The following is a 16,742-nucleotide window of genomic DNA, read 5'->3' as shown; positions in this document are numbered from 1 at the left end:
TAAACCATGTCATCAGGAAAAGTTGGTGGGAAAAGAGATCGAAGCCTACTAGTACCTTAAAAAGTTCTTACGGCACAGAAATTCTTCAATTATGCTACAGATGTTCTGCGGAGAAAACACATACAGTATAATGTAAATTGTGTTAAAAATACAAGATGCTGGAAAAGCTAGGCAGATTATTTTCTCACATGGGTTTTATTTAATTTTTCTTTATCTTTCTTTTGAATTTTAAATTTTGTGCAAGTTAATCTGAAAGCATTAGTTTTTGTCAAAGTTGATGTACCATATCAGATCGATTGCAATAATGTGCTAAATGCACGTGTGGCCAATTGATGGCTTTGAATCAACTGAGCCTCTGTGCAGGAGGCACTCTCTTTTGGGCACGGGCTTTCAAGTGCACATGCCTTTCACCTCGGCAGGCCCATTCATAGCTCCCACACTAAGTTGCCCAGCGTGTACCATTGCTAATGTGACTCAGTACAAACATTTAATCATACTACTCCATTATCATTCCATGCATACATAACACTTGGTGACGAGAATCAAAACAAAAGAGTAGCTGATCTACTCGAAGCATCCAATCTATTTTGTTGCACAGTTATGGCGAAAAGGGCCCCTGAATCATGGCTGCAATGGAAAATGCCCTTCCTGGACTACATTGAACTCCTACCCATTTTAACACTGGCAATAAAACTGGAGGAAGCAATGAGACCCAAGCTCCGCTGCCTGGATTTAGGAGAACTCGGGCAGAAATACTGAAATCCAGGTGAATACCGTGGTCCGGTGGTTAAGTTCACATTTAAGGAGAACTGCCAGCTGAAGGTTTACAAGGCCCACTCACTGCCGCGTGCCCCGGGCCAAAAGGTAGAAAAAGAACTTGACCAACCACAGATAGCAGATGTGATATGGCTGGACTTCACAAGTGCAGAATTTAAGAAGTTTCTTGAGAAGAATGGTATTAGGCATCTGACACTTCATTCATCTGCTGGATCCCATTTCCTGTGTTCCCTTTCACTTGTCGGTATCCCGGATTCTGTATTTCCTTCCACTGTTTACCATGCTCCCTTTAAACCTGGAATTCACCATAAAGTATTTTATTTGGATGTACAATATTTGAAGAAAATATAAATTAAATATGTGTTGGGCATTAATGAAATTACATCTGATAGTTTGGAAAATCTGCTAGTTTGTCATTGTTTAAGTTTATTTAATACTTGATCAGAGTTTTATTGCATCACCTTCACCATTCACTTCATCTGTTTTAGAATTACCGAGTCCTTTTAAATAACTTTCAAATTAATGTTCTGTCATTGATGTTTCAGAAGCCTTTGTAGATTTCACTGAAGATCAAAGGAACAAGTTTAAAAAGATACAAACTTTAATTCCCATCATGATAATTACCTTTCATAAATTTTTCACTTTACTGTCACAAACCAAGTTGTCTCCCTGCAGATATATTGGAGTTAGCTATTCAGTGAATTATTTACTGCTTCATAGGAATAGCAGACGTTCTGTACATGCTGAAGTCAGGTTCATCAAATGCGCGGCAACCAAACCAGCAGTGCTTAACAGAATCACCGGAGGCCACCTCTGGAAAAGTAAACCTTAACATCAACTTCCTTTAATTGGGCCTAGAATCAGAGTGCTGTTTCTGGCTGTTCTTTACTTCCCAGGTCCTGGAAATTTTGGGGAAAAATGATCCAAGTTTTATATTCAAGATATTAAGAGGAGTGGTAAGGAAGTAGAGGTGGGTAAACATTGGAAATTTTTAGGAGATGTTGGGATGTTTATTGTCCATGAATATATTTGACTGTGGGTACAGGTCACGAGCGACATGGACTTGGCTATGTGTTACTTTAATGTTACTCACGAGGAGAACTTTTGCTTCTCCTACCTCCACATTCAGATAAGTTATTTAACATCTTGGATACATTTATCTCCCTACCATGGAATGTATTTTCAAAAAAAATCCAAATGTTAGATGTTGGCTGTTTTCTTTTGGAAACCGAGAATAATAAGGCTTTTTATTTCCAAATTATTCAAAAAATATTGAGCTGATCAAATAACTTTACAGACTTCAAGATCAGGAGTTCTGAACCTGGGGTCCACGGAGCCCAATAGATTCCAGGTCGTCGATGAACTTGGATGGGAAAAAATTTGCACCTGTATTTTCAATAACGTCTAACTGAAATTTAGCATTTCATTAAAAAAGCTTACTACAATTAGAGTTTAACTCAAAAAGCCTTGGAGAATTCTGGTATTCCTTGAGAGAAGCCTATCCTTGTCTTGTAAAGACCACAAGACCATCAAACATAGGAAAAGAATTAGGCCATTCAGCCCCTGGAGTGTGATTTGCCATTTCCCTCTCAACCCCATTCTCCTGCCTTCTCCCCCCTTCTCCCCGTAACCTTTTGCACTCTGACTAATCTAGAACCTATCATCTTCTGCCTTAAATACATCCAGTAACCTGGCCTCCTTAGCTGCCTGTGGCAATGAATTCCGCAGATTCGCCACCCTCTGGCGAAAGAAATTCCTCCTCACCTCTGTTCTAAATGGATGTCCCTCTTTGAGGCTGTGTCCTCTGATCCTAGACTCCCCCACCAAAGGAAACATCCTCCTCACATCCACTCTGTCTAGGCCTTTCAATATTTGATAGGTTTCAATAAGATTCCCCCCCCCCATTCTTCTAAATTCCAGTGAGTACAGCTTCAGATCTTTCAATTGCTGTTCATATTATAACCCTTTCATTTCCAGAATCACTTTTGTGAACCTCCTCTGAACCCCCTCCAATGTCAGCAGAACCTTTCTTAAACAAAGGGCCCAAAACTGCACAAAATACTCCAAGTGAGGCCTCAGCCTTGTAAAGCCTCAGTATTACAACCTTGCTTCTATATTCTAGTCCTCTTCAAATGAATGCTAATATTGTATTCACCTTCCACACCACTGATTCAACCTGCAAATTAACCTTCAGGGAATCCTGCAAGAGGACTCTCAATTAGAATTTTCTCCCCATTTAGGGAATAGTCTATGCTTTTATTTCTTCCACCAAAATGCATGATCAGGCACTTCATGACACTGTGTTTTATCTGCCACTTCTTTGCCCATTCTCCTAATCGGTTTAAGTCCTTCTTCAGCCTCCATGCTTCCTAACACTACCTGCCCCTCCACCTATTTTTGTATCATCTGCAAACTTGGCCACAGAGCCATTAGAGCCAGCTGCTACCATCTGGGAAACAGTACCGCAGCATAAAAACAGTGCCAATATACTCCGGGACAGTTTCTTCCACCAGACCATCAAACTCATTAATTCATGCTGATACAATTGTATTTCTAGGCTATGTTGACTGTTCTGTTGTACATACTATTTATTACAAATTACTATAAATTGCACATTTAGACAGAGACATAATGTAAAGATTTTTACTCCTCATGTATGTGAAGGATATAAGAAATAAGGTCAATTTAAGTCATTTCAATTCTATCATCCAAATCATTGATGTATGACGTAAAAAGAAGTGGTCCCAACACAGACCCCTGTGGAACACTACGAGTTACTGGCAGCCAGTTTGTAAAGGATTACTTTATTCTCTCTCTTTGCCACCTGCCAATCAACCAATGCTTTATCCATGCTAGTATTTTTCAAGTAATACCCTGGGCTCTTATTTTGTTTAGCAGCCTTACGTGTGGCACCTTGTCAAAGGCCGCCTAAAAATTCAAGTACAGAACATCCATTGATTCTCCTTTATCTATCCTGCTTGTTATTTCTTTAAAGAATTCTAACCGATTTGTCAGGCAAGATTTTCCCTTAGGGAAACAATGCTGACTACAGCCTATTTTGTCATGTGCCTCCAAATAACCTGAAACCACATCCTTAGCAATCGACTGCAACATCTTCCCAACCACTGAGGTCAGGCTAATGAGCATATAGTTACCTTTCTTCTACCTTCTTCCCATCTTGAAGAGTGGAGTGATACTTGCAATTTTCCAATCCTTTGCAGCCATGCCAGGATCTATTGATTCTTGCAAGATTATTACTAATGCCCTCCACAATCTCTTCAGCTACCTCTTTCAGAACCCTGGGGTGTGTAATCCATTAGCTCTAGGTGACTTATCTACCTTCAGATCTTTCTGTTTCCCAAGCACCATCTCCCTGGTAAGAGCAGCTGCACTCCCTTCTGCCCCTTGCCACACTCGTACTTCCGGCATACTACCAGTGTCTTCTGTTATGTTTGTTCTTGATAAAGACAAACTTGGCGTAGCTTTACTCTGGAACATCTTATTACAAAACTCCTCTTCAACACTGAGCATGTGCGACCCTTTCATCATTGTAGCTTCTGGTTCCTGCTGAACTGTTCGCATTGGCCACTGGGAACTGAAGTTCTTTATTATGCGCACATCTTCCCCCTTTAAAGAAAAATAATAACAGTAGCATATCCTCATAAACCTGCAAGGAACAATAATCCTTTCCAACAAAGGTAACTACATTCTGTAGCTGGTCTTTTTTTCTGTAGAGTAGAACTAGCTGGGCTGCTGTTACTAGACGAATTCAGAGCATAAAGGGATATGGAATCAATAAGACAAATGGGATTAGTATAGATAGGCATGATGGTCAGTGTAGATGTGGTGGGCCGAATGGTCTGTTTCTATTTTATAGAACTTTGACTGTGACCTAGTTGTCAAGTGGCTTCCTTCAATACTGCAGCTATCTGCGATCTTGAAATACTTAAAAAGGGGAAAACCATGAAGGGCTGTGGGGAGCAGACAGGGAAGTGGGACTCACTGGGCTATTCTTGTTGTGAATCACCATTGTACTCAGTAGCTTCCGTTACTGTGATTCTGTGAATTTTCATCAACAAAAATAATAAATTTAGTTAATTATATCATTTCAGTCAAATGAATGGACTGCTGTGGAGTACATATTAAATAATTCTTATCTCATTGACATTGCAGATCACTGCAATGGTTAACACAGTGAAGACCTTTTCAGCATTGCAACATTCCACAATTGAAGGAATAGAGATCCTGGCAATTAAATTCCACAATATTTGTTTGAATCTGAAGAAGAGCCATTATGACATTCTGGACCCTCGTAAAAAGGAGTTTAATGCAGACCATGCGGTATTTATGAAACAGATATCTGATTTAGAGGTAACAGAAGTTATTGCAAATATACTCTCTGAGATTATAACCATTTTTTCCTTGATAAGTTAAATCCACACTCGCCTCTGTACCACTCCTATCATTTTTTAAATTCTTTGGTGACTATTATCTCCTAGTTACTGTCATATGCATGTCAAGAAGTTAGATTACTAACCTTGAATTCAAAGTTCAAAAAGTGGAGTAATTTCCTGAATAAAAATTTGAGAAATAAGGTTTAGTCTCAGGCTGATCTCTTGTCCATTTCAGAGGAATCTATTATGGCAGATAATGTCAGTCAGAGAATTATGTATTATCAGTTACTGAGTACATGAAAGATCTGTAAATGAAAGGTCATCAATTTAATGTGCTGCCTGCTCGGAATATTTCCAGCATTTTATATTTTCTTTAAAAGCAGGAGGTGAATGAGAGGGAGCAAAGGAAGGCACTTTGCCTGGAGCCAGTGGGAGTGGGTGAAATACTAAATGAGTACTTCAGTTTGGTAGACACCATCTCGAGGGCATGGAGGATAGTGAGATCAGGGAAGGCTATGCTGATATTCTAGGGCATGTTGATGTCATGAAGGAGCAGGTGTTGGGTTTTTGAGTAACATTATTGCGGTTTAGTTCCCAGGACAAGAGAGAAAATTGCTGGGACCTTGGCAAAAATCATTGTATCCTCTTTAACTACAGTTGAGGTCTCAGAGGAGTGGGAATAGCCAATGTAACCTTGCTAATTATATGAAAATTGGTGGAGTTGTGGATAGTGAGGAAGGTTGTCAAAGATTAGATGAAGATTCAAGATTGTTTATTGTCACTGTTCAGTACAGAAGTGTAAATGAGATTGTTACTTCAGCTCCAATGCAGTGTAAAAACACAATAAGCATAAAGAACACAACAAAAAAACCAAAGAAAGAGAAATATAAATATAAAAGCAATCCTATAAAACACAATGTACAAATAATGATAATATAGATCTACTGATTGTATATACATAAAGAGATGCTAGGTGATTTGCATGTAGTGGTGGTGGAGGCAGTTACTGGGTGGGGGAGGTTGATCAGCCTGATGGCTTGGGGGACGTAACTGTTTTCAGTCTAGTGGTCCTGACATGGATGCCACATAACCTCTTCCCTGATGGGAGTGGGACAAACAGTCCATAAACAGAGGATTGTGCTGGGAGCAGCCCACAGGTGTTGCCACAGTATTGGCATCGACGTAACATGCCCACAACTCAAGACTAGAAAGTGATTAGTAGAAACAAAAGGCTGCAGATGCTGGAATCTGATTTAAAAAAAAGATATAAGTGGAACTAGATAACGCAGGAATGAGGGGCAGAGTGAATCAGATAGAAGTAGGGAATGAAACTGAATGTAACAGTGGGGGTGGCGGCTGGGGGGTTGTCTGTGGATGCCACCCCGAGACAGAAAGGAGTGAAGGTTACCTGAATCTGGAAAATTCACTATTCATATCATTGGGTTTCAGCAACCCACCCAAGCTCACTCTGACAGTGGAGAGAGCTGAAGTCTGGGAGATCAGTGTGGGAAATGGCATGCAACTGAGAGGTCAAGATGGCCACTGTGGACAGGGCATGGATGTCGTGTAAGATGGTCTCAGCTTGGTTTCATCAATATTGACGAATTACATCAGGAACATCCAATGGAGATTGTGGGCTTGAAGGGCCTGTTCTTATGCTGTGCTCTTTTATATAGTCATAATCATACTTTATTGATCCCCGGGGAAATTGGTTTTCGTTACAGTTGCGCCATAAATAATAAATAGTAATAGAACCATAAATAGTTAAATAGTAATATATAAATTATGCCAGTAGATTATGAAATAAATCCAGGACCAGCCTATTGGCTCAGGGTGTCTGACCCTCCAAGGGAGGAGTTGTAAAGTTTGATGGCCACAGGCAGGAATGACTTCCTATGACGCTCTGTGCTGCATCTCGGTGGAATGAGTCTCTGACTGAATGTACTCCTGTGCCCACCCAGTACATTATGTAGTGGATGGGAGACATTGACCAAGATGGCATGCAACTTAGTCAGCATCCTCTTTTCAGACACCACCGTGAGAGAGTCCAGTTCCATCCCCACAACATCACTGGCCTTACGAATGAGATTGTTGATTCTGTTGGTGTCTGCTACCCTCAGCCTGCTGCCCCAGCACACAACAGCAAACATGATAGCACTGGCCACCACAGACTCATAGAACATCCTCAGCATCGTCCGACAGATGTTAAAGGACCTCAGTCTCCTCAGGAAATAGAGACGGCCCTGACCCTTCTTGTAGACAGCCTCAGTGTTCTTTGACCAGTCCAGTTTATTGTCAGTTCATATCCCCAGGTATTTGTAATCCTCCACCATGTCCACACTGACTCCCTGGATGGAAACAGGGGTCACCGGTACCTTAGCTCTCCTCAGGTCTACCACCAGCTCCTTAGTCTTTTTCACATTAAGCTGCAGATAATTCTGCTCACATCATGTGACAAAGTTTCCTACTGTAGCCCTGTACTCAGCCTCACCTCCCTTGCTGATGCTTCCAACTATGGCAGAGTCATCCGAAAACTTCTGAAGATGGCAAGACTCTGTGCAGTAGTTGAAGTCTGAGGTATAAATGGTGAAGAGAAAGGGAGACAAGACAGTCCCCTGTGGAGCCCCAGTGCTGCTGATCACTCTGTCGGACACACAATGTTGCAAGCACATGTACTGTGGTCTGCCAGTCAGGTAGTTAAGAATCCATGATACCAGGGAAGCATCCACCTGCATTGCTGTCAGCTTCTCCTCCAGCAGAGCAGGGCGGATAGTGTTGAACGCACTGGAGAAGTCAAAAAACATGACCATCACAGTGCTCTCTGGCTTGTCCAGGTGAGCATAGATACGGTTCAGCAGGTAGACGATGGCATCCTCAACTCCTAGTCGGGGCTGGTAGGCGAACTGGAGGGGATCTAAGTGTGGCCTGACCATAGGCTAGAGCAGCTCCAGAACGAGTCTCTCCAGGGCCTTCATGATGTGGGAGGTCAATGCCACCGGTCTGTAGTCATTGAGGCCACTGGGGCGCGGTGTCTTCGGCACAGGGACGAGGCAGGACGTTTTCCACAGTACAGGAACCCTCCGGAGCCTCAGGCTCAGGTTGAATACATGGTGAAGTACTCCACATAGCTGAGGGGCACAGGCTTTGAGCACCCTGGTACTGACACCATCCAGTCCTGCAGCCTTGCTTGGGTTGAGACGTTTCAGCTGTCTTCTCATCTGTTCAGCTGTGAAGCCCGCCGTGGTGGTTTTGTGTGGGGAAGGGGTATAGTCATGAGAGCAGGGTGGGGGACTGTGAGGAGGGGTAGGAGGGGAGAGTGGAATATGTGTTGGTTGGGGGCCGACAACAGATGACTCATGTGGGGGATGGGCAGTGGCCACAATGTCAAATCTGGTAAAGAACAGGTTAAGGTCATTGGCCCTGTCCACACTGCCTTCAGCTCCTCTGTTGCTAGTTTGCCGGAACCCAGTGATGGTATTTTATGTTATATAGTATATTTTCTGTTTTTGCTTTGGCTGCCAGCATCATCTAACATTTTTTGATTTATAGATTTTGATTTTTAGATTTTGATTATACAATGATTGAAGTATTTGCAGTTGGGGTAAAAATTAGAGTGATACAAGATCATTTATGGAGTTGTATAACATGGAAATAGTCCCACAGCCCACCAGATCCATGCTGACCTTTTTGCTTATCTACACTAACATCATTTGCCCACATTGGGACAATATCCTTCTTTGCCTTGTCTGCTTAAGTCTATGTCTAAAGGCCCTTTACACATAGTACTTGTACCTGATTCCATCAACCCTGTGGCAGCACATTCCAGATACCAATCATAAACACAAGAGATTCTGCAGATGCTGGAAACCCAGAGTAACACACACCAAATACAGGTCAGGCAGGATTCATGGAGAGGAATAAAGAGTCAATGTTTTGGGTTGAGATCTTTCATCAGGATTGGAAAGGAAGGGGGAAGAAGCCAGAGTAAGTTTGGGAGAGGAGGAGGAATTGGCCCCAGTTATGCCTGCCTTCTCACTGGCAATATGAAACAGTCGATTTTCCAAATATGGAATTATCAGTACTAGTGATGCTCTGAACTCTTTCTAACAATTGTATTGGTGTTGCTTCATGCGTTCCTGCCCTGAAATTCACTTGGTCCATTTCCTCTCTCTCCCCTTTCTTGATCTCTGTCTCCATCTCTGGAAACAGACAAAAACTATTTTATAATCCTACTGATTTTTACAGCTACCTTGGCTGTACCTCTTCCCAACATGTCACTTGTAAAAATGTCTTTCCCTTTTCTCAGTTCCTCCATCCCTATCACATCTGTCTCAGGATGAGACTTTCCAGAGCATCAGAGATGTCCTCTTTCAGAGAACGGTGTTTCCCTTCCTTTACCATAGATATTGCCCTCACCTCCATCTACTCTATTCCCAGACATTTGCCCTCATCCCATCTTCCCGCCAGAATAACAGGGATAGAGTTCCTCTTGTCCTTAACCTACAATCACACGAGCCTCCACATCCAGTAAACACACCTTTACGTCCCCACTCCTCTCCACTTTCTGTAGGGATTGCTCTCTCTGTGATTCCCTTTCCCATTTGTCCTTTCCCACTGATCTCCCTCCTGGCACTTATCCCTGCAAGCAGCACAAGCATAATGCTTGCTCATTCACCTCCTCTCTCTCCACCATTTAGGGCCTCAAACAGTCCTTCCAGGTAAGGCAACAGCTCACCTGCAAGTCTATTGGGGTCATCTACTGTATCCAGTGTTCCAGGCGTAGATTTCTTTACATTAGTGAGACATGACATACTGTAGATAAGTGAACTGCTGAGTCAATCATCTTCACTCCAGGGAGGATTTTCTGGTGGCCAACTACTTTAATTCTACTCCCCATTCCTATTCTGACACATCAGTTACAGCTTCCTGTACAGCCATGATGAGACCACTCTCAGGTTGAAGGAGCAACACCTTGTCTGCTGTCTTGATAGCCCCCAGCCTGACAGCATGAACATCGATTTCTTCAATTTTTAGTAATTTCTCCTCGCTTGACCTGTTTACTCCTTTTCCATAGGTGCAGCTTGACCTGAGTTCCTCCAGATACTAATCACTCTGTAAAAAAAAACAACTTTCCCCTGAGGTTCCTTTTAAATCACCTATTTCTCACCTTAAAACTGTGCAGTCTTGTTCAGATCCCTCACACAGGAAAAAAGATTTTGATAATATCAAGTCAAAGTCTCTCATAAACTTCCATTGCTTCACCCCAAGTCTGCTTTGGTCCAGGAGAAACAAGCCCCATCTGTACACTCTTTCCCCATAATTTGAAGTCCTGCAGTGGAGGAAACATATCGAGGACTGGAAGCATCCTTCCTACAGTGTGGCAACTCGAATGGCACACAGTACTCCAAGCTTGGCATAACTTGTGTTTTGTAAAGTTGCAACATATTGTCGCAGCACAAACAGTTTATTCCTATACGTACCAAGATAAGTATGCCTCCTATTCACTGACCTGTGTTGGCACTTTCAGGGAATTATGGACTTGGGTCATTAACATTCCTTATTGCTGAACCATTTACTGGGTATGTCCTACACCTGTTCTACTTCCCAAAACACATCACCTCACACCTAATTGGTATTTGATTTGATTTTAAATGCATTCAGTACAGTGCTAACTGTCATTTGGAGGAGTAAGATCCACACAAAATCTATTCTACATGCAAAGCCTGAACAGACTTTGGATTGCGTAGCAGGAGAGAGTTCAAAAGAAATGAGTGGGGCAGTTGGGACATGTTGCACGCCTCAGTTCCTGGGATGTTGGACTGAGCATAATTAGGCTCTTGGTAAGGACCAGTAAAAACAAGGTAGGTTTAAGTGGAGCAGCCATTCTGTGAAGGGGACTTCAGGTTTTGCCTCTCCTCATTGAAGCCTCATGAGCCAGAGGTCAGAGGGAGGGAGGGAGGGCTTCAGATTTTTGGATCATTGGGTTTTTTCCAGGGAAGATGGGACCTGTATAGTAGGGCTGGTTTGCTCCTGAAGATATGAGGTTGCTCTAGCAGAAAGGTGAAAGAGAATCCCAAGGGATTCCACAGATTTTAAGATTTTTCTTTAAGCAAATGGATGGCAAAGGACAAAGCTGGTCCTCTGAAAGATCAGAGTGATCATCTGTGGATGGAACTGAAAGAATGGAGGAGATCTTCAATGTATTTTTTGCACCTTTATTTACTCGGGAGACAGTCAGAGTCTATAGAGGTGAGGGAAAACAACAGGGAGGTCATGGACATTTAAACAGATTTCAGAGGAAGAGGTATTTGCTGTCCTGAGGAAAAATAAAGTGGGTAAATCCCCAGGGCCTGATGAGATGTTACCTTTGGACCTTGTGGGAGGCTAGTGTAGAAATTGTAGCGGCTCTAGAAGAGATATTTAAAATGTCTTTAGCCAACACGGAGGTGTTGGTGGATTGTAGAATAACTAATGTCATTCTGTTGTTTAAGAAAGGCTCTAAGAATAATCTAGGATATTATAGGCCAATGAGCCTGACATCAGTAGTGGACAAGTTATTGGAAGGTATTCTAAGGGATTGGATATACAAGTATTTGGATAGACAGGTACTGCTTAGGGTTACTGAACATGGCTTTATGCATGGTAAGTCTTTCTGAGTTTTTCAAGGAAGTCACCAGCAAAAATGATGAAAGAAAGACAGTGGATGTTGTCTACTTAGACTTTTGCAAGGCTTTTGACAAGGTCCCAGATGAGAGATTGGTCAAGAAGGTTCAGTTGCTTGGCATTCAAGATGAGGTAGTAAATTGGATTGGACACTGGCTTCATGGGAGAAGTCAGAGTGGTAGTAGATGATTGCCTCTTTGGAGGCCTGTGACTAGTGGTGTGCCACAGGGATCAGTGCAGAGTCTGTTGTTTGCCATCTATGTCAATGATATGGATGATGACGTGGTAATCTGGATCAGCAGATGACATCAAGCTTGAGGTGTAGTGGACAGCAAGGAAGACTATCAAAGCTTGCAGTGGGATCTAGACCAGCTGGAAAAATAGGCTGAAAAATGGTAGGTGGAATTTAATGCAGACAAGTGTGAAGTATTGCACTTTGGGAAGGTAAACCAGAGTAGGACTTACATGGTGAGCGATAGGGCACTGAGGAGTGTGGTAGAACAAAGGGATCTTGGAATACGATTTCATATTTCCTTGAAAGTGGCTATACAGGTAGGTAGGGTCATAAAGAGAGCTTTTGGCACATTGGCCTTCAAAAATCAAGGTATTGAATATAGGAGTTGGAATATTATGCTGAAGTTGTATATGGTATTGGTGAGGTCTAATTTGGACTATTGTGTGCAGTTTTGGTCACCTATCTACAGGAACAATGCCAATAAGTTTGAGAAGGGTGTAAAAAAAGTGTAAGGGTGTTGCCAATACCTGAGGAACTGAATTATAAGGAAAAGCTGGAAAGGTTAGGACTTTATTCTCTAGAATGTGCAAGAAAGTGGGGAGATTTGATAGAGGTATTCAAAATTATGATGGGTACAGATGGTAAAATCAAGCAAACATTCCATTGAGATTGGGTGAGACTAGAACTAGATGTCATGGGTTAAGGGTAAAAGGTGAAATGTTTCAGGGCAACATGAGAGGAAACTTCTTTGCTCAGCGGGAGGTGAGAGTGTCGAACGAGCTGTCAGCAGAAGTGGATGTGAGTTTGATTTCAACATTTAAGACAAATTTGGATAGGTATAGGAAGAGTGGAGTTTGGAGGGCTATGGTGCTGGTGCAGGTCAATGGCACTAGCAGTTTAATAGATCAGCATGGTCTAGATAGGGTGAAAGGCCTGCCTTTGTGCTGTAGTGTTCTATGACTCTATATTATCAGATTACCTCATCAGCTAAAGGATTGCAAAGAGAACCTTTTATCCTAGCACATTACCAGAATAAGAAAATAGAAACATATGAACAATAAAAATGTTGTAGTAGTAGGGGATTTCTACTTCCTGAGTATTAACTGATTTCACTTTCAAGTGAAAGGATTTTTAAAGAGCATTTAGGAGAGTATTTTGTGCCAGTAATTTTAGCCTGACGAGGGATGTGTCAGTGCTAGACCAAACATGAGAGAATAAAGCTAGACAAGTGGTTGAAGTGTCAGTGAGTTAGCATTTTGGGGATGGTGATCATAATGTTGTAAGTTTCCAGGTAATTTTGTAAAGTGATAATGAGGGTTTGGAAATTAAGGCTCTGTGTTGGGGCAAGGACAATTTCAACATCTTTTGACAGGACTTGGCAAACATAGATTGGGAGTGTATCTATTTCTTGCGAGTAAATCTACATATGACATGTGGTAGTCTTTTCAAAGGGAAATAGTCAGAGTTCAGGGCTAACTTTTTCCTTTTGGGTGAAAGTCAATAATGGTAAGTCCAGAGAACATTAGATGTCAAGGGACAAAAAGTGTTTGGTTAAGGACAAAAATGGAAGCATATGGTAAGTGTAGAGGGCTGAAAATAGAAGATGTCCTTCAGGATTATAGAGAATATAGGGAAATGTGTCAGAAAGAAATGAGAAGAGTAAAGATAGGCCAGGAAATATCATTGACAAATTATAGAAAATCTCAGAGCCTTGTTTAAGCATATTAAGAGTGAGAAGGTGACCTGGGGAAAAAGTGGTGCCCATTCGGGACTGAAGGGGCAATGTGTAGGGTAAAGGCAATAATAATATTTTCTCCATAGCTTAGGAACCTGGGTTCAGTTTGGAAAGCTTTCCAGTGAGGGCTGATATTGGGTGGGATGGGATGAATGGTAAACTTAGGAACACATACAAAATGCTGGAGGAACTCAGCAGGCCAGGCAGCATCTATGGAAAGATTAAACAAATAACATTTTGGGCAAGACCCTTCATCAGGACTTACACCCAAAGCCTTTTATTTAACTACAATGCACAAATCAGGAGCCTGATGGAATCATCTCACTTGCCTAAATTAGTACAGCTGCAAAGAACTGCAACACCGTCCATGATGTAGCAATATACCTAATAGCTACCCCATCAACTCCCTTAATAGACATCACAGTGGCTGCAAATATAGCGTGTACAGAATAGACTGTAGTCTAGCAAGTCGGGCAGTATCTATGGAGAGGAACAAACATTCGGTATTTCAAGCTGAGACTCTTCATCAGGATTGGAAAGGAAGGGGAAGAAGCCAGAATAAGAAAATGGGAGAGGTGAATGAATTTAAGATAACGTGATAGGTGGAACCAGGTGAGGGGAGAGCAAGGGGAGGGGGGATGAAGTAAGAAGCTGGAAGGTTATAGGTGGAAGACCTGAAAGAGAGAGAATCTGATAGGGGAAGAGAGTGGACTATGGGAGAATGGAAAGGAGGAAGGACACCAAAGGGAGGTGATGGGCAGATAAGGAGAAGGGGTAAGAGGGAAGATAGAACGGGGAATGGAAAAAGAGAGGCGGAGGAGGGGGAGAAATTACCAAAAAATGAAGTACTGTAGATGTTCATGCTATGAGCTGGGTTTCTACTGTGGCAGTATAAGATAGTGGTCGCCAACCTTTTTAAGCCCAAGATCCCCTACCTTGGCCTTAGTGAAAGGCAAGATTGACCTGGACACACGCATGCGCACCGGGTAGAAAAGACGTAAAACCCCGCAGCCCTGGAAACAACCTCTCTTTACAAACATTGGGAGTATTTCTGTATTACCATTATCCTAATTAGTATTACTTACTTTTATAATGTACACATTACAACACCTTTAATTCTATGTATCATTATTTAATTTTATTTCAACACGAAAAATAAAGGAATAAAAATTGACTGTTGCACTCAGTGTGATGACTGGAGCTGAATACTTTCTGCTAGTTCCCTGAAATTTGACTCATAACTACAGACAGCCAGTCTGAGGCTACGTCCGCACCTGACCGGATAATTTTGAAAACGCCGGTTTCAGGTAAAAACGATAGGCGTCCATACCAGGAGTTTTTGAAAATGCCTGCGTCCACATTAAAACAGATATTTGGGTGAATCACCTCCTACTGGGCATGCGCAGGACACACAGAAAACAAGCGAAGAGAAAACGGTATACTTTGTGCGCGGAAACTTAAAAGGAAATTGCCAAACGAAAGACTTGGTGTGCGTTTGTCCAGAAACATTTCCTACAGCCATAGTCTCTTCACCAATGAAAGGGACGACAGCTACAACTAAATTCAATAAGGCTTGTTACTGGGCAAAAGTGAAATTTGCTGTTACCTCATTTGTTTCCCTTTACTTTTTCCATGTCTTTGTGTATTATTTTGCTGTATTTAACATGTGCAATAAAACGAGTTACTGGACAAAAGTGACAATTGCATATATTGAATGTTTACACAAGCAATACATTAATAAAGCACCTTGTTAAATGTATAAAACATGTCTGCATCAGTGTTATCTTGTATTTCCATACAATGTTACATTAGGCTGTTACACATCTATTGTCAGATATTGTTCTGGTGTTGGAGGTTGTGTTCAAGAAAACAATGAAATACCGCGCTGCCGCTACCATCTGTTCCGACACGTCATGACAGCGGTTTTAAAATTAGTCGGTTACCCCGTACACACTACAACGGCCAACTGACGTTTTCAGATTTAAACACTCTGGAGAGTGTTGTTTTTGGGGGAGGAAAACGCCATTTCAGCGTGGACGGAGGATCAAAACGAAGTGAAAAGGCTTCGGTTATGGATTTATCTGGCCTAGTGTGGACGTAGCCTTAGGCTCTTCGTTTTGACCCTCCATCCACACTGAAACGGTGTTTTCCTCCCCCAAAAATGGGTATTTTCTAAAACGCCTTCCAGAGTGTGTAAATTTGAAAACGCCAGTTGTGCAGAGCAGTGTGGATGGGGTAAACAGATATTTTTAAAAACGCTGTCATGATGTGCCGGAACAGATGGCGGCAGTGCAGCATTTCATTGTTTTCTTGAACGCAACCCCCACACAACCTAAAAATTTCAGAACAGACGGCAATGAGACTGAAACTGGAAGAGTTAGAAATGTACTCACCAAATACTTTGACTTACAGCTTACTGAATAAATAAGTATAGTCACTTTGCCCTGTTTTCTGTCCTTGCTTGTATGAAGGTGGTTTACCTATTTATGCAAGTACTTCTCTGACAATAATGTGCAACAGCCTAATGTAACATTGTATGGAAATACAAGATAACACTAATGCAGACGTTTTATACATTTAACAAGGCGCTTTATTAATGCAACAGAGTTAGTCAGTTTTTCAATGTTCACTGTCAGCCGGGTCAGACTGTCCGTGAACTCCCTGTCGGTTGCCTCCATACGCTCCAGTACTTGTTTTTTTTAGTTTTAAGTCCGCCTGTGTGAAAGCCAACAGCAATTCCTTTTAAGTTTTTCTAGTCTGTAACTGGACAAACGTGCACCAAGTATACCATTTCCTCTTCGCTTGTTTTCTGTGTGTCCTGTGCATGCCCAGTAGGAGGAGATTTGCCCAAAGATCCGTTCTAATGTGGACGGAGATATTTTTAAAAACACCTGGTGTGGACGCCTATTGTTTTTACGCAAAACCGGCGTTTTCAAAA

At 41.9% G+C, this 16,742-nt stretch overlaps 1 protein-coding gene across 1 annotated transcript in view; it reads left to right on the top strand.

Moving 5' to 3' along the window:
• LOC140210924 (dynein axonemal heavy chain 8-like) overlaps positions 1-16,742 on the top strand; it is a 504,855-nt gene that overhangs the window by 86,861 nt on the left and 401,252 nt on the right. Inside the window, exon 11 of the mRNA XM_072280194.1 lies at positions 4,951-5,148. Coding sequence (XP_072136295.1) covers positions 4,951-5,148 — 198 coding nt within the window. The remainder of the gene's footprint in view (positions 1-4,950; positions 5,149-16,742) is intronic.

This window comes from Mobula birostris, chromosome 2 (genome assembly GCF_030028105.1).
Source record: "Mobula birostris isolate sMobBir1 chromosome 2, sMobBir1.hap1, whole genome shotgun sequence".
NCBI classification, from domain to species: Eukaryota; Metazoa; Chordata; class Chondrichthyes; order Myliobatiformes; family Myliobatidae; genus Mobula; species Mobula birostris.
Note: the sequence above shows the minus strand (reverse complement) of the source record. Positions and strands in the feature narration are given on the sequence as shown.